Here is a 26,298-nt window from a genome sequence, read left to right as displayed (position 1 = left end):
AACTGGTTTTGCCAAGCAGCTGACCGAGATGCCAGTGCCAAGAGTTGGGGAAAACATGAGATAAGAATTAAGGGTAGGAAACAGAAGGCACACTGAACTTAATACCAAATAGTGATAAAAGTGTGTGGGTGTGGTGCGCACAGGATAGTCTCCCAGTGCCGGTAGGCTCTCACATATGCTCGACGCGGGCAGATCCGGGAGCAAGAGACACAGTACTCCTGTTTGCCTCGCCTTCTACATAGGGGGGCAGAAGCAGACGTGAGACGTGCAGTGATCGTGCATCGTGACGGCCTCCCAGGAGATTCGGGGTGCCGGCGGGAACAAGGGGTGCACAAATACACCTGACCCACAACCACAGGGATGCGCAGTGTACCGCTGCCATTTCCTTATGATTCCTGGAGAGAACAGCAGTCACAGTGGGAGACAATTTGACAGCAATAGTACTAACTTTGGCATTTGATATTTATAGTGCTTGGGAGAGTAGCTAGAAGGTGGCTACGAGACAGTTGAGGTGCGGCTCCTGGCTCCAACTGAATAAACAGTTCATTGCCCAGGAAAGAGCCAGCGGCTCCCCTGCACCCCGCTTGGCAGGTACAGCGGGCAAAGGGGAAGTAAATGGACATTATTCCTTGGTATATAACTAGCTCCTAGTGTTAAAGATGGAATGGTCCGAGCAGGAGGATCAAGAGCTAGTGGAGGAGGAGTTTGAAAGGGAATAGGACTACCCTGAGCTTCACTCCTCCCTCAGCTTCCACGAGTCCAAGAAATTAGCCCCACCCAGAAAAGCCCTGAAGAACTGGGGTGCAGACCTTCGACTTCTACACTCCCGCAAAAGATGGAGTAAAGGGGAGTATGTTGGTCTGGGAGAGGCACGCCGCACAGACCCCTCTCATGGACCACTAGTACTATAAGAAGGCACTCCTTGCTGAGGCGAAGAGCGCGGTTGGCCAGCTGGTGAATTGCTTTCAACATGCACTGTGCCCAGCCTCTTGACCCCTCAGCCCAGGGGACAACATTATAGGAGCCATGGGTTCTTTCGGCACAAATGGAGTATCCATCATAAAACTGAACTCTGCGTCTGAGGAGGCGGTCCTCAGATGACGAGCAAAGGACACAAAAATCAGGAAAAGATGGGCAACTGTAAGCAGAAAACCCAAGCAGAGGTTGCCGAGAATGAAGGCAAGTTTGACCGGGACCTAATCAGATACCCTAGGTGCTCAGGATGGCCTCGCTCGCCTAGGGTGGTGGCTTACATGAGCGCCAGGCTGTGTACGGATGGCAAGGAGGTAAGGCAGCGCCTATGAGTGAAATGCCCCAGACCGGAGGGGACAGCCAAGGTTGCAGTGACCCCGTACCTGGACCCGAAACTCCTCACCTCTGTGGATAAGAATCAGAGGGTCCCTAAGAAGGGATTAGATAGATCCTGGCACATAGTTGCTGGACCTAGTAGGTCCTCTAGCAAAGATCATGGACCTGGAAGAGAGGGCCATGGACACAACAGTGCCGGTAGACCCCTCAGGGTTGTCAAACTGGGCACAGCGAGAAATGTCTGCCTCTGAAGAAACGCAGACTTTTTGATTTCAACAAAGAGCACGAAAGGGATATTGCTAAAAAAAAAGACCGTAAACTGGCAACTTTGCGTCTTTCGAGGCGGGACCAGCGGCCCAAGTACTACTTTTCAGAGAGGCGTTTGCATAAGAATTCGGATAGGCTTCTATTAGGAAGATATTTCCCACTAGAGATTTTGGGGAGATCGGCCAAAGTAGGGGTTGCTCCGCTGCTGGGGTTATGCCTTCCAATGCTTTTTCTGTGGTGTGAATCTGGAAGAGATTGTTAAAACAGCTGATTGGTCTAGTGATTAGACTTAAGAAGTTCTATTTTATTCCAATCACAGGAGGTGGGTTCTGTGGTGATACACTAGCATAATGCTCGCCTCCAGGTTTGCACCCAGACTAGAATAGCAAAGGGAGTCTCGAGTCTATTAAAGAAACAGAGGTGAGCATTATCCCTCACGTGCAGTTACATTGTTCAAAAGTATAGTTATGAATTTTGCACATTTTGACCCGCAATCAACTATTCCTTCTGATTGGTTCCAGGTGCAAAACAAAAACAAACGCGTGACAGTTTATTTAGGATAGCTGACAGGCTTGCGTAGCTTGTGAAGTTACACAGTTCGGTTTCAGAGCTCAGGAGTTGAAAGAGTTTTGATCTTCAGGTTAAAGGATTCTGATTAGGCAGCAAATTGAGCGGATGAGGCTGTAGACCACCAAAGAAAGAGGAAGGACTTAGAAAGAGGCGGGGCCTATAGGGCTCCTGTAGAGAAGGGGCTTCATGATGGCCCAGTGAGGATATTTTGAATGAAAACTAGAAAACCTCAGGGAAACTTGTAAGATGTTTTGTTTTTAGTTTATTTTTTATTAAAATGATATACTTTGTTACAAACCTTTCATTTAGATCACACTTTTCCAAGTTACAGAAAAATAAAAAAAGAAATTGATTGCTTTCAGTTACATGTTTGCTTCTTATAAATTAAGTCAGATCTATTAAGTTTTGAAAACAAAAAAAAAAGTAAATGCACTAGAGCATTATATTGTTCCAGAAATGTACAATCAAGAACACTAGCGATTTGTTGTTTCCCAACAAAATCTCTGCCCATCTTTCAGTCGCATCAAAGTCAGTTCCTATTTGGGGAAACATATGTCGAAATAATGTTCTTTTCTCGGTTAATGCCGTGCATTCCATTACAATATGATATAAAGTTTTGATTGTATCAGGCTGGAGACAAAAGCGACAGTAAGACAAGTTCGAAGGGAGCAGTTTGTCTTGACCAAAATTTCCCCTGTAGGCAACAGGTTAAGTCGTAGACGTAAGAAGGTATCCCGGATGTGACGTGAAGGAAACATCTTTAGGTATTGGGGAGGTTGGTTTATCGCCCTTGTCTATATTTTGCAATTGAGTGCAAGCTGATATTTTGCCTTGCTTTTTATTGTCCGGATTCAATCTTTCTGTTGTAAGCGCTTTTTTGCCTATTGTGGGCGGCATTTGAGCATCTCCAAAGATATGTCATCCTTCTGCAGTATCCTTATAGCAGCATTTTTCCACAGATTTAATGTTGAATCGCATATTGAGTTTGATTGTTTTCATAGAATCTCTTGCTAGGATATGGTCATCTATGACTGTCTTTCTATAAAGATCTAAATGTTTCCATCTTATTATGGATTCTAGCGACTGTAAAGCTATTTAACGTATCCGAGGCATCGGATATGCCTGAGGCAACGCTAGAATTTTTCCTGCCAGAATATCCCTTTGATTTTCTGACAGATTTTTTTATCCATATTTAACATTGTCTCACTCCCATTCAAGAGAATGGCTACAACCTTCTGCCTGTAGGTAGCATTGAATATTTGCCAAATGTACTGTGCAACATGAGCCATTGTCGTGCCAGTTAGAGGGCATTGGAGATTAGGTGGGACGCCCAATCCTTTACGACTTCAGAGTGATTAAGCCATATGCCCAATTAGTACCCGGCGAGGGTGAACCAGGATGAAACAAACATTCCGATTGGCCCTCACCGGGGCTTTACCCGGCCGTGAATCCCTCGGCCGGGATTCCACTGATTTGTTCCCAGCTGGGGGGGCGTGGCAGCCCCTGAGCCATCCCCGCTCTGAGCCTCCACACAGCTGGAGGCTGCCATCGTCCCCCGCCGGGGATTGAGGTAAGGTTTTTTTCCTCCCCCCTCCCCTGCACACAATCCCCTTCCCGCCCTCCCAACCACACTCACCTTCGTATTTCTCCTTTTCGGGAGCAGACGCGCTGGGAACATTTCTGTTCCCAGCGCGTCTGAGTTAGGGTCATCATTTTTGAGTTCTGCGTGTTGATCGTCAAGTCATTGTTTTTCACATACACTTCCAAGTTTCTCAAGCTTTTCTACAGACCAGTTTGTGTTTGGTCTAGTAAAACTACATAGTCTGCGTACACGATATAGGGGAGCGGTGTCACATTCACTTTTGGCGGATTTGCGGTCATGAACCGTTGATTGTACGCTATATACAGATTAAAAAGGATGGCCGCAAGGGGGCAACCCTGCTTCAGCCCATTCCATGTGTGAATCTGTTTGGATAAGGCTCCCTTCTGTGATTATCCTATCCTGATTGTCATATTCATGTCCAATTCTTTAATTGGCTAAAGTATCTCCTTTGGGCAGTCCCACTTGGCTAGTTTTGTCCAGAGTTTGTTTCTGTTCACTGCATCGAAGGCCAGTTGGAGGTCAATGAAAGCAGCATAAATTGGCTGTTTTTTCTTTATTGCTTCTTGCTTTATGATGTTTAAGAGCAATACATTGATATTGGTTCCAATGTTTTTTACGAACCCCGTTTGTCTGGGGTATTGTCTATGGTTTTTGTAGCCCAATCTATTAATTTCTTCAAGAGGAGGGCTGCAAAGATTTTTCGTAAGGGATCAAGCAGCTCTATAGGGCGATAGTTGGCTGCAAGTTTCATGTCTCCATGTTTGTAAATTGGAATGAGGATAGCGGATTTCCATGTCTGGGGAATCATGTTATGCTCTGAGATCAGTTCAAATATCTGGATCCAGAGGTTTGCCCATATTTCAGGGTTTTTCGTTTGAGCAAGGCATTACTTACACCATCGGGTCCGGGGGCCCGGGATGCATTCCGATTTTTAATATGAGTAATGACTTCTTTATGGTTTTTAGTAAGTTCTTTGTATATTAATTATGAATATATAATTCGATTTCTTATCTTTTTCTTGCTATTGGTTTATGTATTTATAATATGTAATCATGTGAAAAGTTTATTTATAAACTGTAACACATGAATAATAAATTGAAATTGTAATGACTTCTTCCAAATCCCAGTTAAGATTGCATTTTGTTTTGGATTTTTCACAGTGAATTTTACTGGTCCATCCTTTTTCTTGTAAAGCTGTGTAAAATATTCTATCCACCCTGCTTCCGGAACGTCTACAAGAAGGCGCTCTTGCTGGTGTGAATTCAGCTATAATAAATTCCAAAGATTTTTTGAGTTTTGATTTTTCAATGCTTCAAGTATAATCTCAGCATCAAGTTGGTTCATCATCGACTTTGTTGTTTTTAACCAGTTTCTATAATGTTGCTTTGCTAATTTAGCTAGCTTGACTTTATCTTCTCTTCCCGATTTGGCAATAACTTTCAGTTGCTTTCAAAGTTCCTTTTTATCGTTGCGATTTGAAGGTTGTAGCTGTGGTTGTGGTCTTTTCTTTGGAGTTTTATCTGGGAGTTGGTAAGGTTGAAGGGAACCAGCAGCCATTCGTAGTCCATTGTTGCTAGTCCTCCAAGAGATGTATTGAGCAAAGTATCAGGTAAATCTGTCAATTGATTGTCGCTTCGACGTAATCTATTTGTGCCATTGTTCAACTCAAGCGGCAGAAGATTAAGTTTATCTTGAGAATAACGAGTGGAGCTCCAGGTGATGGTAATTTTATGATGATTACTGTTTAACGACTGGATCTTATCTGTCGCAAGCAGTCTTTCTTTTAATTTAATTGAAGTGTAAATATAATCCAAAGTGCCCTACGAAGATCCTCTAGTCCACGTCGGTTTAGACGTTCTGTTTCCAATATCATATCCTTCACAGAGGACCAGATTTCTTCTGACCAGTTCTTTCGACCATCGTTTGGCTCTTGTTGACAATTTATCAACAGGAATTGTGTCTCCATTAGGGGCAAATAGATTAATATTTTGATTGCCACAAACAATGTATTCGATGTCAGGAAATGTTATCTTTGGTACGTCCAAAGAGGAAAAAAACGAATCTATAAAACACTCATCATTGATGGCTACTGGATTCCAGTATAGGTTCATAACACCCAGTTGTTGACCAGGCAATCTTGTTTGTGGATTCCCTCCCAGCATGTTAATTTGAGTTGGATATTCTACAATGGTGAATTGAGCCCACGAGTTAAAATTTGTTTCCAAAAACTGGAGACCTGAGTCTATTCTAATCAAAGTTAGAAGACCGGCAGACGAACGTCCTTTTGCCCAATGAATCGCTGGATTCATAGAAGACATGTAGCCGTCACAGAGCGGTTGTTCGTAGATCCATGTCTCTTGCAGGCAAATGATTTGATAGTTTGCAAGATCATTATTTTCCGTTTGAAACAGATGTGCAGAGCCTCTTGAGTTCCAGGAACAAAGTCCTATTAACAGAGTCTCCTTTTTTGTTGGTCGTTATTGATAGTTCTTATAAGCTCGATTCGATGAGTTAACTTTTGGTTGATCTCTCCATATAAAATGTTTAGTTTTACTTGATCTTTCGAATATCTTTTCAGAGCTACTTCTGTTAATCCGTGGGTATTGGCGGTTGTTTGCAGGTGACTCTGCTCCCATTTTACTCGGGAAGTGAGATGTAGGATTGGTTTCGGTAAACCCGTTACTCCGTTCTTGTTTCAGGTGTTTCTGATCACACTTCTCATGTAGGGTTTTATTTTGTGTTCTCGAGCAGTAAAATCCTAGTTTTCGCAATTGGCGAGGTTTATCCAACACCTTGTCCATTATTTGCTTGGAGTTGAATTCCATCGACCCCATGTCCATAATTTTGTTGTGTGTAAACTCTGACGTGAGGCTTTGGAGTTGCGGGATTGCATGTAGCAGACAAACTATTTGTTCTATTTAGTATGAGACCATTGTTTATTGTTCTGAGTCTCTCTATGGTTATTGTATGAGTAGCATCAGAGCGACGTGGATCAATGAATGTAGGTAGTTTTAAGCATGCATTGCAAGAAGAAAGCAAATTTGTTCTGGCTCGAGGATTTCTTGTTTGATCATGTGCTCGCTCTGTGTGATCATTTGAATCATCTGTCTCCGATATTAGATCAATTCTAGTTGACCGATCTTTATAGATTGAGTCAAAGTCGATGACAGAGATATCTTCAAATGTGAGTTCCATTACTTCCGTGTGTATAGTGTAACCTTTTTCGTACTCATCAAGAATAATCAGCAAAGGATCATCTTCAATTGTACTGACATCATGTATCAACATCTGATCTAGGTCGATATGGATAGATCCTTCTGGCGCTGTTCCTCTGTTGTGTGAGGGATAGATTTATCCTTGGCTACAGCAGTGTGCTTTGTCACAATCGGGGTTCTCTGTCTTTTTATTTGTTTGAAGGAACAACCACTTCCCTTTGTTTTTTGGAGGGTCACTTTTGATAAGGCAGGGGATGTTACTTTTCTCAAAAATGCCCTGGAGCCGTTTCTCTTTGTATATGGTTTCTTGGCCGGATGTTTATTCGGTTGTAGTTGTCTAGTCAGATTTTTCTCTGTGATATGTATAACATCTTGTTTGTTCTGCAAAAAAATAGGAAAAGCTGGCAAAACTTGAGGAGAGGGCTTCTGTTGCAGTAGATCTTCCATTGGAGGCCGCATAGGCTTTGGAATTGTCTCAAGTTGTGGAGTATCTATGTGGTTCTCCTGTAGCTGTTTATGGTCAGTTGAATGTATTCCAGTCACCAACTGCGGGACAGTCTTAATATTGGTGCCTTCATTAAGATTACTTCCCCTCGTAAGTGGTTGTTGATAGGTCTGAATCTTTCCTGGTTTAGAAATTACCTGCAATCCATTTATTCCATCACTCTGACTTTGAGTATTTTCTTTTTGACGCCGAGTAGAAGCAAGCGTCTTTATCATTGCTGCTGTCAGCTGTGGTTTGTCTGCCCGATCGTTCCTGGCTACGTCAAATAGTCGAGTTTGCCATTGGATTGCGGCTTCAGCTTCTATATCCAAACCACTTTGAATTTATTTATAAAAGGTCTCAAGATGTATTTGTTTGGAATGAATTAGGGCCTGCAGGGTTGCCTGATCTTTCATGGTGTTCGTTATTGATTCCTGTAGTTTAAGGAACTTTACTAATGCTTGGCTTGAAACTGCCATTAGTAGGTTCTGTAAGTCCATCATTGTTGTTGGTATTACTTCCTGTTGAATTGTTTCTATCGGTGTACACTGGAATATATTTGCTGGTATATTTTGGTAGATCTTTTCCTTGTCCTCTTGTGGGACCCTTGCATCCGAAATTACTTTTTCCATTTTTGTCGAAAATGTTTTGCAAGTTGCCAGTTTTTGTGGAATAGGGCTAGGTTCTGTAGAGAACTTGGAAATTGGATGCATTGGTGTTGTAACCTCTTCCCTTGAATGTGTAGTGTCCACAGTGCCAAAAACGTCATTTTGTTTTTGTGATTAGACAGCAATAGCTCAATCTCTAATATCAAGGGAGAGACGTGCTGCACGCGAGTAAGGTTTCAATGGCGTACTTTGCGGGCTATCTTTAGTCATAGAAGCTTGGTTATATTTTCTCCTCCACATTTGTTTTGCCAGAATTGCTCTATCTTTCTGAGACAATAGAGGGGTTGGACCAAAAGTGGAATCACTTTGTATGTGATCGTTCTCTTTCAACATATGTTCACTTTTCCTTAGCCTTGAGAATCGTCATGCATTCTATGTCCCAATTCTGGCTCGACTGTTGCAGGGAGCATGGCTTTTTCAACAGTGAGATCGGATAGCTGGAGCAACGCTCTTTCAGTCACGTTGTTCGGCTGCGACATCAACTGTGGGTTCTTCTGCCTGCAACAGACAATGGAGGGAGTTCAACTGAGGGTGCTCATTTGAGGGTAAGTGCACACTTCCCTCCAAATGTACAGTGGGTGCTTCAGCAGATGTAAAATTAGCGGCGGACAAAGGGCAACTCCCCAAAGTAAGAGCATGCGGCTCTTTCCTCGTAGTCCAGTTGCATTTCCTTTTGTTTGCAAGAGGACGGGGGTCTGGTAACAATAAAGTGTCAGACTGAGGTGGGAGACCAGCAATCGAGAGCGTCTTAGCTCGATGCCTTGTTAATGGGTCTGTTGAGGCAACCATGGTGGTTTACACCACAGGGGGGGTGTGGAAGGGCAGGGGTAAATTCAAGATGGGCAAGATGAGCAAACAGTATGGAATAGGGCACTGCTTTAACACCACACCGTGTTAGAGCTCAGGTTGGGACTATGGGTTGCCAGATCCTCTTCTCTGCAGAACAGTAGTCTGTCCCTGCAAGAACAGGCCGTTCCCGCTGCCCGAAAGCTGGAAAAATCGTATGTAATTCTCTTCTCAGTTCCCCCCTAACTGCAACCCTGATTTGTCTGTTTTATAGGTTCTTAAATAAGCATACAGGTAAACAAGCTCAAAATGAGCCTTGGCAGTGCGTTTACTGTAGAACTATAATACTGTAAAATCAGTCATCTTTGAAGGAGGGTTTGTGTTTTTGTAAATATTGTAAAAATTACAATGCAATTAACTCAATTTAAATAAAAAACAATATACTGTAAATAACAGTGCGACTGGTATAGATTGCAATGTCGCTGGCAGAATGACTGATCGCACAATCTAAATTAACTTGACCTTAATACATTTACTTTCAAGAAGTAATGCTTACCCACAGTGTGCAGCCAGCACATGCAACCTTGCCACAGCCCGCAGATTGTGTGGGTTTGCTAGCGGGAGTGCCGGCTCTGACTTCGTGGGAGGCCGAGCGCCCCCCGCTTCTCCGCGGCTCCCTCGCAGCTATGTGGCTGGTCCTCCTGGAACTGCAACTCCGACGAGGCTTGAAGAAAGGGCCTTGCAACGTGTATTATTGTCAAGCCACACCGTAGGTCCTTAACTCTCTGAAATACCTGAAACGGCCACTTTCAACACCAGAGCGTCTTCTAAGTTTATAAATGTAGGTTGTATTGCAAGCGGGTGAAGAGTTTAAAAAAAAATTAAAAAAAATAAAAAAGGGTAGCATAATGCTCGACTCACATGTCTTTAATAGAATCAAGACTCTTTGCGCCATATGAAAGACACGCCTTTGGCCAATCACAGTGGGGTGTAGGAGGAGTTCTAGGTACCCAGCAGTACAAACACACCAGTATCAATCCTATTGTCACTGCCATGCGTTCCAACTGAGGCAAGGGGCTATTGAAGAGTTTCAGGAGGTGCTGGTCCGGCGGCCGACATTGCCACTGCGAAATGGTGAGCCTGCCTTACCTTAAAATGGCTGCTTCTGTGATGCTTCTCGGCTGCGCAAGCGGGTATCAGTAGTACCAATGAGCTCCTGTGGTCTCCCTTTTTGTAACCAGGTGGTGCAACAATTAAGCACAGCACATGTTCCTTCCCAAAAATGAAGGAAGGGACCTAGTGAAGCAGATGGGGCGCTAGAGATCAGTAAAGCTCACTTCATTTCCATATTTACTTAGCCAGCCATTAACATGCTTTTTTTGATAAATCGCTACAGAAGTATGGTGCAGGACAGAAGGGTTGAGTTTGAGCACACAAGGGCAGATTAATGGGTAAACCACGAGCATCCCAGAGCTCTGGATTTTCAAAATGGGGCTGCGTGGGCTTAATGTTAATGTCACAGCCAGGTTTACAAACCCATGGTTGACACCCACTTTCTTACCTTGAGAAAAACAAGATGCCATTGCTAGACAAACACCAGACGGCAATATTATCCAAAGCATGTGAAAAGGTTTATCCTGCAATGACTTGGTCTCATTGTGCCACTTCAGACTGAGCAGATGACAACTGTTCCACCCAAAGGAATCTTGCATTTCAGATCTGGCTGAAGTAGACCCTATACGTCTCTCGTGTCCTCCCTGTCTAATGAAGACATCCAGGAATTTAACATATTGTGTGCATAACCTCTTTATTCACCCCCTTCAAAAAGGCAATAGTTGAAATGCAAAGGAGGAGCTACACACCTGTGTAATGGTAAAATATTTCATTTATTTAAAAAGAAATTAAATATACAGTAGAATCTCTATAGGCGTATTTGCATTAACTGGCTCCTCACTTTGGTTGTATGCACCCTTTCCCACATTCCTTTCGCCACATATATTCAGCCCAATTAACTAGGCTGCAGGATGAATGTGCACTCACTGGGGCAGTGGGACAATGGGCCAATGAGGGATAGGATCAGCCAGGACAATGGGCCAAGGAGGTTGAGGAGCAGCCAAGGACAATGGGCCAAGGAGGTTGAGGAGCAGTCAAGGACAATGGGCCAAGGAGGTTGAGCAGACAAGCACAATGGGCAAAGGAGGTAGAGGAGCAGCCAACCACAATGGGCTTAAGAGGTAGAGGAGCAGCCAGGATAATGAGCCAAGGGGGGAGAGGATCAGCCAAGACAATGAGCAAAGGGGGGGAAGAGGATCAGCCAAGGACAATGGGCCAAGGAGGTTAAGGGGCAGCCAAGGACAATGGGCCTAGGGGGGGGGCAGGATCAGTCAAGGACAATGGGCCTAGGGGGGGAAGAGGATCAGCCAAGGACAATGGGCCTAGGGGGTTGAGGAGCAGCCAAGTACAATGGGCCTAGGGGGGTGGGGGGGAGAGGATCAGCCAAGGACAATGGGCCAAGGAGGTTGAGGAACAGCCAAGGACATTGGGACAAGGAGTTAGAGGAGCAGCCAGGACAATGAGCCAAGGGGGAGAGGATCAGCCAAGGACAATGGGCCAAGGAGGTTGAGGAGCAGCCAAGGACAATGGGCCAAGGAGGTTGAGGAGCAGCCAAGGACAATGGGCCAAGGAGGTTGAGGAGCAGCCAAGGACAATGGGCCAAGGAGGTTGAGGAGCAGTCAAGGACAATGGGCCAAGGAGGTTGAGGAGCAGCCAAGGACAATGGACCAAGGAGGTTGAGGAGCAGCCAAGGACAATGGACCAAGGAGGTTGAGGAGCAGCCAAGGACAATGGGTCAAGGGGGGGGAAGAGGAGCAGCGGGGGACAATGGGCCAAGGAGGTTGAGGACCAGCCAAGGACATTGGTACAAGGAAGTAGAGGAGCAGCCAGGACAATGAGCCAAGGGGGTAGAAGAGCATCGGGGGACAATGGGCCAAGGAGGGAGAGGAGCAGACAGGGACAATGGGCCAAGGAAGGAGAAGAGCAGCCAAGGAGGTAAAGGAGCAGCAGGGGATAACGGGAAAAGGAGGGAGAGGAGCAGCCAGGGACAATGGGCCAGGGAAGGATTAGAGCAGTAGGGGACAATGGGCAAAGGAGGGAGTGGAAGATGAGGAGAAGAGTAAAAGAAAAATGAGTGGAAACAAAGAATTAGAAGAGACAAATATAGGGAGGACGAAAGTGGTGAAAAGCATCCAGAAGTGAAAAACAGGCAAGACATGTAGGAATGGGGATTCAACATTGATGTATATGTGAGGAAACCGGGAGCAGGCGCGGAATGGAATTTGTGGCGTGGAGGAGTGCTGAAGCTGCAACCTCTTGGCATTCACTGCCTTAGCTTTGAAAAAAAGCTTGCTGAAGTAGTCACTATCCGCGCTCTTCAGCTGCCACGCCCTCACCAACTCACCTATAGAGATTCCAGGCCTTTACGGTGACAAATATATAAACCTTTATATAAAACACGGTTACAAAATGGTATTTACAGAATGAACAAGAAGGCACAATTGGTGAATATGACACTGTTTGGCGCCCTGCCTTTTGCAACCCACGGATCACGTCCCAGAAATAGGTTTCAGAAGCAGGGCTATTAAAGCAAGAGGGCAACCATAACCAAGAGACGAGCCCTACAACAGACCGAGCGTTTACTGCATGGCGCACTTATGGACCAAGGTTACCCCGTAATGGACCATTACCCTACAACAGAGAAATAATAGCACGATAAAAGGGCAAGATACTGTGCAAAGAGAAGACGAAATTAGAGACAAAATTACCCCATAACGGAGCAGGAAAATGCGCAACAAAGAGGCATTACTGCATAACAGAGCAAGTCGCTGTGCATCGCAGTGACAATACCCCATAACAGCAGTAGTACACCTATAAACTGGCACGACTGATCTCATATAACAAAGTGAGAGACACCGAACGGCAGAGACATTGCCATCATAAGCATCAAAGAGTCCTTACCCCTATAACAGAGCAAGCGACTATGTATCGAAGAGACATCACCCAATAACAGGATACCACCATAACAGAACAAGAGACAGTGCAAACGTGAAATTACTCCCCAGAAGAGTAAGACTGTGCAAAAAAAAAGACATTCCCCCTTAGCAGAGGCACGGCTGCCACTGTATAAGCGAGTTAGTGCCCACCCATCAGAGAGATTTACCCCATAATAAAGAAACATTCCCCTATAGTATAACAAAGTCTATTCATGAAGAGGTATACGCCCTTAACAAAGACTGCATGCAAAGAGGCAGCAGAAGGCCATGAGCCCCGATAAGCTGAAGGCCATGACCCCATAACAAAGCAAGAGACCTCACAAAAGAGAAGCCTTACCTCCCATAACAGAACAAGACGTGCACAGCAGCAGACACTACCCCCAGAAAACCAACCATGATATGACCCCTCTACGGTGCTCATACATGTTCATGGACGTCCCCCCAGGATAGTCATACATGCTAATGGACGTCCCCCCGGGGTGGTCATACATGCTCATGGACGTCCCCCCAGGGTGGTCGTTCACTGATGTCCCCCCAGGGTGGTCATTCATGTTCATGGACGTCCCCCCAGGGTGGTCATTCATGTTCATGGACGTCCCCCCAGGGTGGTTATATATGTTCATTGCCATTTAAATACGTTGGGGTCTGCCCCCATTTAACAAAAGTATATGATGGACACTGGTGAGATCCCCTGGAGTATCCATTTCATACTGGTGTGCTGGCCTGGGCCTTTACACAAGCCTGTGATGCACACTCGGGCAATCTTCCTTCTTGCCTATGCAGTAGTTGAGTGGTCCTCTCCCCCTTTACATGTAACGGGCACAGGGGTAACACCCTGTCTTGTCCAGGTCAGTAACTGGGTAGTTGGGTCCCATTCACATGAGTCTGTGCCCAGCTCTTGTCTTCTCGTGTTTTCTTGAAGCTAGTAATTGAATGGTCTTCTCCCCTTGATAGGTGGGTTCCAAGCCGTTCCATTAGTTCTGGTTGATACGCAGGTAGGAGGTTGGCACATAGCCCTCGCCGCCCTTTAGTTTTCTTACGCGGGTCCAGCCGTCACCTTTATCTTCCTCCATTAGGCTGAGCTCCTCACCCTCCGTCATGGCGATGGTGCCCTCACTGGAACCTGAGAAGTAGAAATGGAGACCATGATCAGACCATTCATTGACTGTTAACAGCACTGCCTGCTGGAAAGGCTCTCACCTCTGAGGGAGTCCCACTCATGGCATCGACCCACCCATATAAATCCAGAGGGACCACTTCAAGTTATTCAAAAGACAAACTTAATTGTTCTATCCACTGCGCATAGTCCATCAATTCCACTTGTGTATCCAATAGTCAATATTTAACTGCCTCCTTGGACATTTTCCCAAAATATCTGTATCAAAATATTTATTTCTTCAAGAGTTATTATTCTCCAACAGTGATTTATCACAAATTCGACACGCGCTTCGACCTCAATTCACAGGGCCATTAAATCCGCTCTCTGAGTCACGTTTTGATACGTCAAAAAATAACTAAAGTTCAGCTGTAAGGAGCCTGTTCGCTCCACCAGTGATCTTCCTCATTTTACTGGTGCATCCCACCTTTACCTATATGGCGCTCTTAATAGCGCTTCCGAAACTCTCCGTGACTCCAATAGCAGCCGAGCGTGATTTTGAGGTAAAAAAACACGTGTTGGAATGTGATAAATCACCGTTAGAGAATAATAACTCTTGAAGAAATAAATATTTTGATTTAAAACTTGTTGGGAAAATGTCCAAGGAGGAAGTTAAATATGGACTATTGGATAAGTTTGTCTTTTGAATAACTTTGTGGTAGACTCATGAGGGGACTTGGAGTCTGATATGGTAGTCCTTGCAGCTAGTGTGTCCTACCTGTGAAAGTAACTTAATTTGGCAGTAATAAACACTGAGTATATGCCCCCCGCCCCCACTTCATTGGTACCAGTTAGACCACTTAACAAGTCCACACTAATGGGGTCCTGTCGCTAGTAAGCATCAACACAAAATTAAAGGAACCAAATACCCAACCAGTGGACACTGGGTATCCCTCCACAGACCATGGACCAAAATCTGCAGCAGCCAACCACAAGCAAGCCAAGAGGACCCCCTGCCACAGACAAGCATTCATCTGCACCTTGCAGTACGGCCATTACCATTCAGCATTCACTGTGGCCTTGTGGCTGTTTAATGCAATAAAATACAAACGTCTAAAATAAATACCATCAAAGGGATAGGCCGCAGTGCACATCCCGATGGGGGACGGGGCATCATCCTCGAAGTCTTCCTCAAACTCTGTGTAGATGGGTTGGTTCGATGGATCTTGGCTGTCGTCTGAGTGGGAAGCATCAGTACTGTGGCAAGAGCAGAAGAGAGGAGGCGTGAGCTTACAGACTGCTCCCCATCCAGGAAGGAGGAGAAAGAGCGGGGCAGAGGTTAAAGGTTCAGAGGGATGTTATGTTAAAGGATATTTATACCACGCACTCTCACCACCTGAATGGTCTCCTGGCGCTCTGGCCTGTAAAGCAAAAGGGTAAGGGAGGGGGTAGGTTCGTAGGACTGAGCGGGATATAGGGCAAGAGAGCTGTGAGGTGATGTTGGCAGCTTCTGTTTGGTTTACACCTTTCACTGAGTGTAGGTGTGAGTTTTCGGTTGGTAGTCATTGTGCGCTGTTGTGCGAGGCTATGTGTGGTGCGGTTTGTTGTGCTGTAGAGGGTATGGTTATGTTTGGTTTAGAGTTTGAGAGGTGTATGCATAAGGATGAGGTTTTTAGTAGCGTTGGTTAGTGGTCACCCCCTGGCACATCCTGGTGTTCAGCAACCATCGCCTCCATGGGCCCCTTGAGGAGGGTGTTCCTCTTCGCCGAGTCCTTGCACTCCCTGGTCCGCGTGGTCTGTCAGTTAGGGCTCCATGTGAGGGCCACATTAAAGTCCCAAGAAGGCCCACAAACTATTTAGAACCAGAAAAATAAGGCCCGGCCTCAAGTGCTTTTCAATAAGAACAAAGACACCAAATAGCCCTTTTCTGGCCGCATTTAAACAAGACTTTGAGCAATGAAAAAAGCAAATCTATTACCCACTGTTGCAGGAATCTTCACTGGTCTAAAGACTTATCATGGAATAAAACGTTAAACTTCTTCCAACAACAAGCATGCGTTGACTTGGTGGAAGATCGTCATATCTCGACAGCCACGTCTTAAGATTCAATTCCCATTTTGGGGGATTTTAGGGCTCCCTTTATTTATTGTATCCATGACATACTCTTGCTTCTCAAGAAGTCCTCCTGCCATTGCAACCCTTTTGCTATTTGGTCGCCCCCAAGACACCACGGGTACCCTATTTTTGGTCTATGTTGATTAAATCCCCCTATATTGGTTTTAGATAGTAGGTTGGTGGCAGCTGTTCCAGTGGTGCAAGCCGTTTTACTGTATTGGTAGCCCAATGTACCTTTTTCGTAGCTATTGGAGAACCAAATTGCTTTTATTAATCCTGCTCTCGGACCTTTCATATTTTAAGGATCTTTATTCATGGAAACCATGAAGTGGCCTTAAGGTGGAAGTTCTGACCACATGACAGCCTCCATATTGGTTTAAACTTTAGGCTATTGTAAGTCCCAGGGCTCATCCTGCAGGAGTGGTCTAGGCGCCGAGAGGCAGTTCAAATGACCAAACAGTAACAGTATTGTAGGTCATCTGACCATTTTTCACCAGTGGTGGGTGGGCTGGCCTTTGGGTCAATGGAATAAAGGCCCTGCCTGGCACCCGTTTCCCCGTCTTGCTGCTCTGTTCTGCTACATTCTTGCCATTTTTAGCCCTTACCTTGTCTTAGAGACTGGGCATAGTCGTTCGGGTTTTGTTTTTTTGCCTCTGGAGGCTTAATCCGAGCTTCCTGAAATCTCCTGCTGCCTCTCCTCCTTTGTTTAATCAAGCCTGTCATGCTGCAACTGTTTTCTGGGCCATTTGCCGTCGGGATCTTCTGCTTGGCTATGGGTCGCTGTTGATGCCTAGAAGGGGGTTGGAACCCCAGAAGACCTCCAGATATGCTGCTCCATATGTCAGAGGGTGCCTGCAGCCATTGTCACCATCCTGGCATGGTTTTCTGCCTAGTGGTCTTTGTCCACTGAGCTGCTGGGCGCCATCTCCACAGGGATCCCTCGCCTTCTCAGTGTCTTCCTCATGCATTTCTTCACTTCAGGCATGAAGGTGGACATCGGGAGAAGGTCCTTCGTTCCTTCACTGGGTCATGAGGGCCAACCTTGACTCGAACATTCCCTTTGTCTGCATTCTACTCTATCTCTCTTCTGTCTTCGACACAGCCAGCCATTTCACCCTGCTCAACCGTCTCCGTGATAACCTGGGTATCACCGATCAGGCTCTGGCCTGGCTGACCTCTTTCCTCTCTGACCAACCCTACAAGGTCCAACTTGGGTCCTTCCTATCGTCTATCTTGCTCTCTACCAGTGGTGTTCCACAGGGGTCTAACCTCTCGCCCTGGCTTTTCAACCAATACCTGGCAACTCTCGCCCACTTCATTGCCATTTTCTGCTCAAATTTCCAGTGCTACGCTGACGACAACTCATTTTCAGGCTACCCTCGGCGACCTCCTCTCCTCTCATCTCTGATTGCCTAACTGCCATTCAAGATTGGTGCACCACCAATGATCTTTGTCTGAATGCCAGAAAGTCAGAGATCCTCCTTATCGGTACACCTTCATCATCCTTTCCCCTCACTCTCTGGCTGGCCTCTCTTGGCTCTCCTCCTACCCCCACCTGCGAGGCTAAGAACCTCGGGGTCATCTTTGACTCCACACTTTCCTTCTCCGCCCACAACTCTGAGGTCACTAAAAAGTCACATTTCCTACTGCACTTCCCTCAGAGGTACTCTGCCTTTCCTCTCCTTCCCCCAGAAGCTCACTGTCTCCCAAGCTCTGGTTCTCTCTAGCTTGGACTATTGTAACAGCCTCTTTCTAAATCTTCCTGCCTCTATTCTCCGCCCTTTACAACTAATCCAGAACAAGACTGCAAGACTTGTCCTTGGCCTCAAGCCCTGGGAATCGTATCTCTCCAGCTCCGAAATCTCTCCATTGGCTCCCAGTGGATGCAATGATTAAATTCAAAACCCTCTGCATTGTCCAGAAGGCTTTCTGGGGCCTGGGTCTAAAATACCTTCAACTATCCCTCCGCAAATACCTCTCCCCTCTTGAGCTCATCGCTCCTCTCCTTCTAACTCCCTCAGGGTCAGTCGTTTTAAAAAGAAAAGAGCTGGGGTTAGATCTCTGTGTTCGGCTGGGCCCTCCCTTTAGAACAGCCTCCCTGCCACTCTGAAACTTGAGGAAAACCATCTCGGGTTCCAGAAGCACCTCAAGACCTTCCTTGTTGCTTCTGCCTTAACCCCCCCCCTTCTCCCCTGGTCTGTTTCTCTCTTGACACCATGCACCTGGCCACCCTCTGTCCTCTGGCCCAGGTACCTGCTCACCCTGCCACCCTCCTGCACTGCCTCATCGCAACCCCTTGCACTGGGGTCTGTATTTGTCCCCATACAGTCCCTCCCTCCCACCCACTTTTTCTTTCTGCAATTATGAGACCTAACCTGTCTGCTGCCTTAAACCCAGCACTTGCCACTTGCTGGCTGCACTTCCACTGTTTACCGCCTTTATTATTTATTTGTATTTATTATTATTTATCTGTTCTCCTCTGCTCTGCACTTTCCACTTCTCCCCCCTCCATGCACTTTTCCCCTCCCCCTCTCCCATGCACTTGCACGATCTCAATGTCACTGGGCCTAGTAAGATCATTGTTTTGTTCTCCCTTGTTCCCCTCCCTTGCCTTGTCGCGCTCTGAAACACCTGTGTACGAGCGCGATAGAAATACATTATCATCTCATATCATATCTGTGCCTCAGGGTGCGAAACTCTGGGCAGCAGATCCTGTAAACCGCACCTGGAAAAGAAACTCTGTACTTACCTGGGTTGTTTCTCCGTTTTGGAGCCATTATTGCCTGAAACCGCTGCTGTGATCCCTTACTCCTGGGGTTGGGCAAATATTTTAAGATACTCCCCCCTGAGAGATCCGTCTGGTCTGCGGTTGATATTTATTTTATAGGCGAGTCTCAAGAGCATTTCACATTAAGCTACACCAGCGGTCCACCGAGAGGACTGCTGGTTCATTTACCGATCTCTGGATCTCTACATTCGGGACGCCTGTGCTAGTCCCTGGGGCTGTTTTCTCTACCACACAGGTGAGTATTTCTCAGCAGGTTAAAGCATTTGGCCCATTGACTTTTTCTCCATCGATTCCGACTGACCTTTCTGCCTGTCCTGGAAGTCTCCTGGAGTGGCTCTGGGGATACTGGAAGTCTCCTGTAGGGGCTCCGGGAGTACTGGAACGCTCATGCAGGGGCTCTGCGGGTACTGGAACTCTCATGCAGTGGCTCTGGGGGTACTGGAACTCTCTTGGAATGGCTCTGGGGGGGGGTACTGGAACTCTCCTGGAGTGGCTCTGGGGGTGGGGTACTGGAACTCTCCCTGAAGTGACACTGGGGGGTACTGGAACTCTCCGAGCGACGCTGGGGGGTACTGGAACTCTCCTCGAGCGACGCTGGGGGGTACTGGAACTCTCCTCGAGCAATGCTGGGGGGTACTGGAACTCTCCTGCAGTGACTCTGGTGGTACTTGCATGTCCCTGGGCATTTTCTCCTGTAACCTTCAAGTGGTTCAGTTGGTCCTGGAATAAAAAGTAGAATTTGTGGACATACCTTTGATTTTTAAAGCCATGATCTGGACTTCACTCACAGTTTATGTGTTGTTGCAATATAGCAATTGTTTAAATTTTTTGACCTATATGTGTAACATCAGTAAAAGATATATTTTTTCAGAAGATCGCTGTGGTGTATTTTCTAGAGATTGGTGTGGACTAATTGTACCTTTGTGTCGGCCTGCTTCCACCCTAGCTTAGAGTTAAGCCTTCTAACACTGTCCACGTTACCTAATTTTAAGAGAAGGTTTGCTTCCCTTTGTTAGGTGTGCTCGTCCCCAATTAAGGTCAATGGCTGCAGATCCATCAATAGAGGGCTGTACAAAAAACGGGCGTTACACTGAGCATAAGGTCTCAGTGGCCGGTCACCAGTACAGGGACTCCTCTGGCAGGTCTGTGATAAGAGACCGTCACTGAGGTATGTCCCACGAAGGACAGAAGAGCAGATCCAGCAACACCAGGTACCATGTTCTTCTGGATCATCTGGTATTTTCAGTAATGTACTGCGCTGATGTGTGTGTATGGTGTACTTTCCCCATCTCCCCTCCTAAGAGCGCAACCAGACCGTTCTTCCACAGCTACAAGTGAGAGAGGCTGGTCGAAGTGAAGGGAAAACCTACAGATAAACCCTCACTAGAGGTTGTTTGGATAGTCTCCACAACAGACGCAGGGCCGGGCATTGTTGATGCGGTTATCACAGTCCCAGGGGGAGGTTTGGTTGAAGCAATAGCTGCTATCACAGGCCAAGGGAAGGACTGGTCCGACTGCTGGCTGCTATCACAGTCCAAGGGAAGGTTTGGTCTGACAGCTGCCTGCTATCACAGTCCAAGGGAAGGTTTGATCTGACAGCTGCCTGCTATCACAGGCCAAGGGAAGGTTTGGTCTGACAGCTGCCTGCTATCACAGGCCAAGGGAAGGTTTGGTCTGACAGCTGCCTGCTATCACAGGCCAAGGGAAGGTTTGGTCTGACAGCTGCCTGCTATCTCAGTCCAAAGGAAGGATTGGTCTGACTGCTGCCTGCTGCCTGCTATCACAGTCCAAGGGAAGGTTTTGTCTGACTGCTGCCTGCTATCACAGGCCAAGGGAAGGTTTGGTCTGACTGCTGCATGCTATCACAGACCAAGGGAAGGTTTGGTCTGACCGTTGCCTGCTATCACAGGCCAAGGGAAGGTTTGGACTGACTGCTGCCTGCTATCACAGTCCAAGGGGAGGTTTGATCTGACAGCTGCCTGCTATCACAGTCCAAGGGAAGGTTTGGTCTGACAGCTGCCTGCTATCTCAGTCCAAGGGAAGGATTGGTCTGACTGCTGCCTGCTGCCTGCTATCTCAGTCCAAGGGAAGGATTGGTCTGACTGCTGCCTGCTGCCTGCTATCACAGTCCAAGGGGAGGTTTGATCTGACCGCTGCCTGCTATCACAGTCCAAGGGGAGGTTCGACCTGACAGCTGCCTGCTATCACAGTCGCAAGGGGAGGTTTGATCTGACAGCTGCCTGCTATCACAGGCCAAGGGAAGGTTTGGTCTGACTGCTGCCTGCTATCACAGGCCAAGGGAAGGTTTGGTCTGACTGCTGCCTGCTATCACAGGCCAAGGGAAGGTTTAATCTGACAGCTGCCTGCTATCACAGTCCAAGGGAAGGTTTGGTCTGACTGCTGCCTGCTATCACAGGCCAAGGGAAGGTTTGGTCTGACTGCTGTCTGCTATCTCAGTCCCGAGGAAAGGTTTCGTCTGACCGCTGCCTGTTTTCACAGTCGCGAGGAAAGGTTTCGTCTGACCGCTGCCTGCTATCTCAGTCCCAAGGGAAGGTTTGGTCTGACCGCTGCCTGCTATCTCAGTCCCAAGGGAAGGTTTGGTCTGACCGTTGCCTGCTATCTCAGTCCCGAGGAAAAGTTTGGTCTGACTACTGCCTGTTTTCACAGTTCCGAGAGGGAGGTTTGGTTGAAATAATGCCGGCTCTCGCAGTTCTGGCAAGGTGTGGATAGACTTGGTTGAACGTGAAAGCTTCAATTGTTTCGTGCTACTTGGAAAGCAGTCTTGGTGCACCTACCTCAGTGACTCAGAGGGTCTGACTAGGAGGGCTCCACCTTTACGCTAGTACAGTCAGGCGAGTGTGTGTAAAAGGAGCCTAACTCAAAAGGACTTGGAGTAAGTGAGCGAAAGCTACAGAAAGGAAGAGAGGGACGAGAGGAGGGTACGCAGAGGAGTGAGGAAGCAGACGTAAGGCTTGAGGGAGTAGATACGGGCAGTGTAGCCAGAGTGATTACAAGACATTACCTGTCCTTCTCCTGGGAGCTATCATTATTGTTCACGCTGACCGGGCGCTCCGGCTGGTTGTTATACCTCACAATGGTATCACCACGGTTAATTCTTTGTCCATCAACATTTGCCAACCAGGACTGCAATAAAGGAAGGGGGAGGAGAAGAAACAATGAGATGCTGAGAATATTAGTTAGATAATTGAGATAATTCGCTCTTAGAGGCCTTTCCCTAAAAAGTAAATCACACTATAGGAAAGCACTCAAAAGGCATTCACTGAGTAACTCTGCACTAAAGAAATAACATGGAAAGGTGAGAAACTTAAGTCTGCAGACCGAGCTGCGAACAGTTCTCAGCAACAGGACCATTTCAATGATCTAACCCAGTGGATGGCCTTCTGTGCACCTCCTCCAGGGAGGGATCCATTATCCCTCCTAGGAGCAGGGCTATTTCGTAGATCGACCCCTATGAACGACCAGCCAGCCTTCCCCCAGGGGCAGATCAACAAACCCTCCAACAAGAGCAGGGTCATCTTTTAGATCTACCCCTTGTGACGGCCAGCCATGCACCTACCCCAGAGATAGACCAATGAAGCCTCCTCAGGAGCAGGCCTTCTCCAAGTAACTGCCAGGGAAAGATCAACAAGGCCCTCCGGCAACAGGGCCATCTCGTACGCCTACCTCTGGGGACAGCTAGCTAAGTACCTTGCCAAAGGACAAATTAACAAACCTTCCTGGGAGTGGAGCCATCCCACAGAGCTACCCCCTGGGGACGGCAAGACATGCACCTATCACAGGGACAGATTAATGAAACATGCCTGGAACAGAGCCATCTCGCAGACCTACCTCCTGAGGATGGCCAGCCATGCACCTACCTCAGGGCCAGATCATGAACCCTGCTGGGAGCATGCCCACCCTGTGGGCCAGCCAGCCATGCACCTACCTCAGGGCCAGATCAACGACCATTGTAGGGAGCATGCCCACCCTGGGGGACAGCCAGCCATGCACCTAACTCAGGACCAGATCAGCGACCATTGTCGGGAGCATGCCCACCCTGGGGGACAGCCAGCCATGCACCTACCCAAGGGACAGATCAACGACCATTGTCGGGAGCATGCCAACCCTGGGGGACAGCCAGCCATGCAATTACCTCAGGGCCAGATCAACGACCATTGTCGGGAGCATGCCCACCCTGGGGGACTGCCAGCCATGCACCTACCCAAGGGACAGATCATGAACCCTGCCGGAAGCAGGGGATCTCATAGCGCTATCCCTGAGGGACAGCCAGCCATGCACCTACCCAAGGGACAGATCATGAACCCTGCCGGAAGCAGGGGGATCTTATAGCGCTATCCCTGGGGAACAGCCAGCCATGCACCTACCCAAAGGACAGATCATGATCCCTGCCGGAAGCAGGGGATCTCATAGCGCTATCCCTGGGGGACAGCCAGCCATGCACCTGCCCAAGGGACAGATCATGAACCCTGCCGGAAGCAGGGGATCTCCTAGCGCTATCCCTGGGGGACAGCCAGCCATGCACCTACCTCAGGGCCAGATCAACGACCATTTGCGGGAGCATGCCCACCCTGGGGGACAGCCAGCCATGCACCTACCCAAGGGACAGATCAACGACCATTGTCGGGAGCATGCCCACCCTGGGGGACAGCCAGCCATGCACCTACCCAAGGGACAGATCATGAACCCTGCCGGAAGCAGGGGATCTCATAGCGCTATCCCTGGGGACAGCCAGCCATGCACCTACCCAAGGGACAGACCAACGACCATTGTCGGGAGCATGCCCGCCCTGGGGGACAGTCAACCATTCACCTCGGACCACAGCACTGCAGATTCTTCCAGTGAGCAGCCTTGACGAGCCGTGTCGGAGGAAACTTAGAGGGTCTATTCCTTCCACAGGGGACTGGGGACCAACTCTTGCAGTGGAGGGCTCTACTAAATTTCCCAAGGATAGCCAAACATTAGTGCTGTGGGACAGCCCCACATACCTCTAAGTGGCAACACGCACTCCTGCCAAGTGGTTGAGCCCTCACACCTACACTGAGGGACACAGTGCAGTGTCTGTGACTCAGTGGACAAATGCACCCACTATAGGGCTATGTGTTGGATCTCTTGGTCACTGGCTCAAATCCAGTCAGATCCACTCAGTCCTTCACCCATCCGAGGTTTATAAAGGGAGTAACATTCAGATCCGTTATTGGTTGCTAGCATCAAGATACCTGTGGGGGTGAAGGTGCACCCCACAAATACACATGCTTTATGTTATGGGTTACCCCAACCTATTCTGAAAATAGGCCAACAGGAACCTACCCAGGCGATATATCAGACGAGGCGACTTCTACCAAGGTCTGGCTCGCTTTCACTCATCCAGCAGATGACACTACATGCACCTACCCAGGAGATGTCCCAATACATACGTAGCCAGGAGAGATCTGAATATGTTACCGACCATGAAAAGGCAGCCCTTCCCTGGAGGCAACCACTCAGACAGCTATGCATGAAGTTAAGGGACGGCTTCATAGACAACCAGCTGTTGGACAGACCGATATTCTGGCACCCAGAGGCCAGTACCGCTTGAACCTACCACAGTGACTAACTAATACATGCCTCCCATGATGCCAGCTTGACATGCACACAACCTAGGGAAACACCAGACCCAAGGGGGCTGCCCGATGTGTGCTCAACCATCGGGTACAACCTCACCTAGACGCAGCCCAGGAGATGGCCCGATATGCAATTACTGAGAGAGCATCCCGATACACACCTACCCAGGGGATGATATGAGATTTTATTTCTATCGCGCTCATACACGTGTGAGCGCGACAAGGCAAGGGAGGGGAACAGCGGAGAACACAACGATCTTACTAGGCCCAGTGACATTGAGAATGCACAAGTGCATCAGAAAGGGAAAGGGGAAAAATGCATGGAAGGGGGAGAGTGGAGAGTGCGGGGCAGAGGAGAAAAAGATAAATAATAATAAATAAAAATGAATAGATCGATAATTGAGGCAATAAAAAGTGGTAGTGCAGCCAGCAAGTGGCAAGTGCTAAGTTTACGGCAGCAGACTGGGTAAGTCTGATAAGTGCAGACAAAGAAGAAATGGGGGGTGGGGGACTGTATGGGTACAGATACAGACACCAGTGTGAGGGGTAGCCAGGAGGCAGTGCAGGAGGGTAGCAGGGTGAGCAGGTACCTGGGCCCAGGGGACAGAGTGTGGCCTGGTGCACAGTGCCAAGAGAACAGATCAGCAGAGGAGAAGGGGAGCGAAGGCAGAAGCAAAGAGGAGAGTCTTAAGGTGCTTATGGAACCGGAGAGGGTTCTCTCCACATTTTAGAGTGGCAGAGAGGCTATTCCAGGGGGAGGCCCCAGCCGAGGACAGAGATCTACCCCCTGCTCGTTTCTTTGAAAAACGACTGTCCCTGAGTGAAGAGTTCGCGAGGGGAGGTATTTGCGGAGGGATAGCTGAGAATATTTTGCACCCAGACCCCACTAAGCCTTGTGGATAGTGCAGAGGATTTTGAATGTAATCCTTGCATCCACTGTGAGCCAATGGAGAGCTTTCAGAGCCGGAGAGATGCGATACCAGGGCTTGAGGCCAAGGACAAGTCTCACAGTCCTGTTCTGGATTAGTTGCAGAGGGCAGAGAGTAGAGGCAGGTAGTTTTAGAAAGAGGCTGTTACAATAGTCCAACCTAGAGAGAACCAGAGCTTGGGAGACGGTGAGCTTCTGGGGGAAGGATAGGAAAGGCAGAGTATCTCTGAGGAGGTGCAGTAGGAAGTTTGACTTTTTAGAGAACTCAGATGTGGGCAGAGAAGGAAAGTGTGGAGTCAAAGATGACTCTGAGGTGGGGGTAGGAGGAGGGCCAAGGGAGGCTGGCCAGAGAGTGAGGGGAAAGGATGGTGAAGGTGTGCCGATGAGGAGGATCTCCGTCTTGCTGGCATTCAGACAAAGATCATAGGCGGCACACCAATCTTAAATGGCAGTTAGGCAGTCAGAGATGAGAGAGGGGGAGGAGGTGGCTGAGGGCAGCCTGGAAATGAGTTGAGTGTCGTCAGCGTAGCACTGGAAATTTGAGCAGAAAATGGCAATGCAGTGGGCGAGAGTTGGCAGGTATTGGTTGAAAAGCCAGGGCGAGAGGTTAGACCACTGGGGAACCCCACAGGTAGAGAGGAAGATAGATGATAGGAAGGACCCATGTTGGAGCTGGGAGGGTCGATAAGAGAGGAAAGAGGTTAGCCAGGCCAGAGCCTGATCAGTGATACCCAGGTTATCACAGAGACGGTTGAGCAGGATGGTATGGTTGACTGTGTCGAAGGCAGAAGAGAGATCGA

The 26,298-nt window shown here is 47.8% G+C and overlaps 1 protein-coding gene across 4 annotated transcripts in view; it reads right to left on the bottom strand.

The window, feature by feature from the left end:
- Positions 1 to 10,768: 10,768 nt before the first annotated feature.
- TRIP10 (thyroid hormone receptor interactor 10) overlaps positions 10,769 to 26,298 on the bottom strand; it is a 530,573-nt gene continuing 515,043 nt past the window's right edge. For all 4 annotated transcript variants that reach the window (XM_069604418.1, XM_069604420.1, XM_069604421.1 and 1 more), the window contains 3 exons: positions 21,972 to 22,093; positions 15,173 to 15,303; positions 10,769 to 14,073 (listed from right to left, as the gene is read on the bottom strand). In XM_069604418.1, coding sequence (XP_069460519.1) covers positions 13,925 to 14,073; positions 15,173 to 15,303; positions 21,972 to 22,093 — 402 coding nt within the window. In that variant the 3' untranslated portion in view covers positions 10,769 to 13,924. The remainder of the gene's footprint in view (positions 14,074 to 15,172; positions 15,304 to 21,971; positions 22,094 to 26,298) is intronic.

Source organism: Ambystoma mexicanum, chromosome 3q (assembly GCF_040938575.1).
Source record: "Ambystoma mexicanum isolate Mex_15411 chromosome 3q, UKY_AmexF1_1, whole genome shotgun sequence".
Lineage (NCBI taxonomy): Eukaryota > Metazoa > Chordata > Amphibia > Caudata > Ambystomatidae > Ambystoma > Ambystoma mexicanum.
The sequence above is the reverse complement of the archived record's forward strand: the minus strand, read 5'-3'. Positions and strand labels throughout refer to the sequence as shown.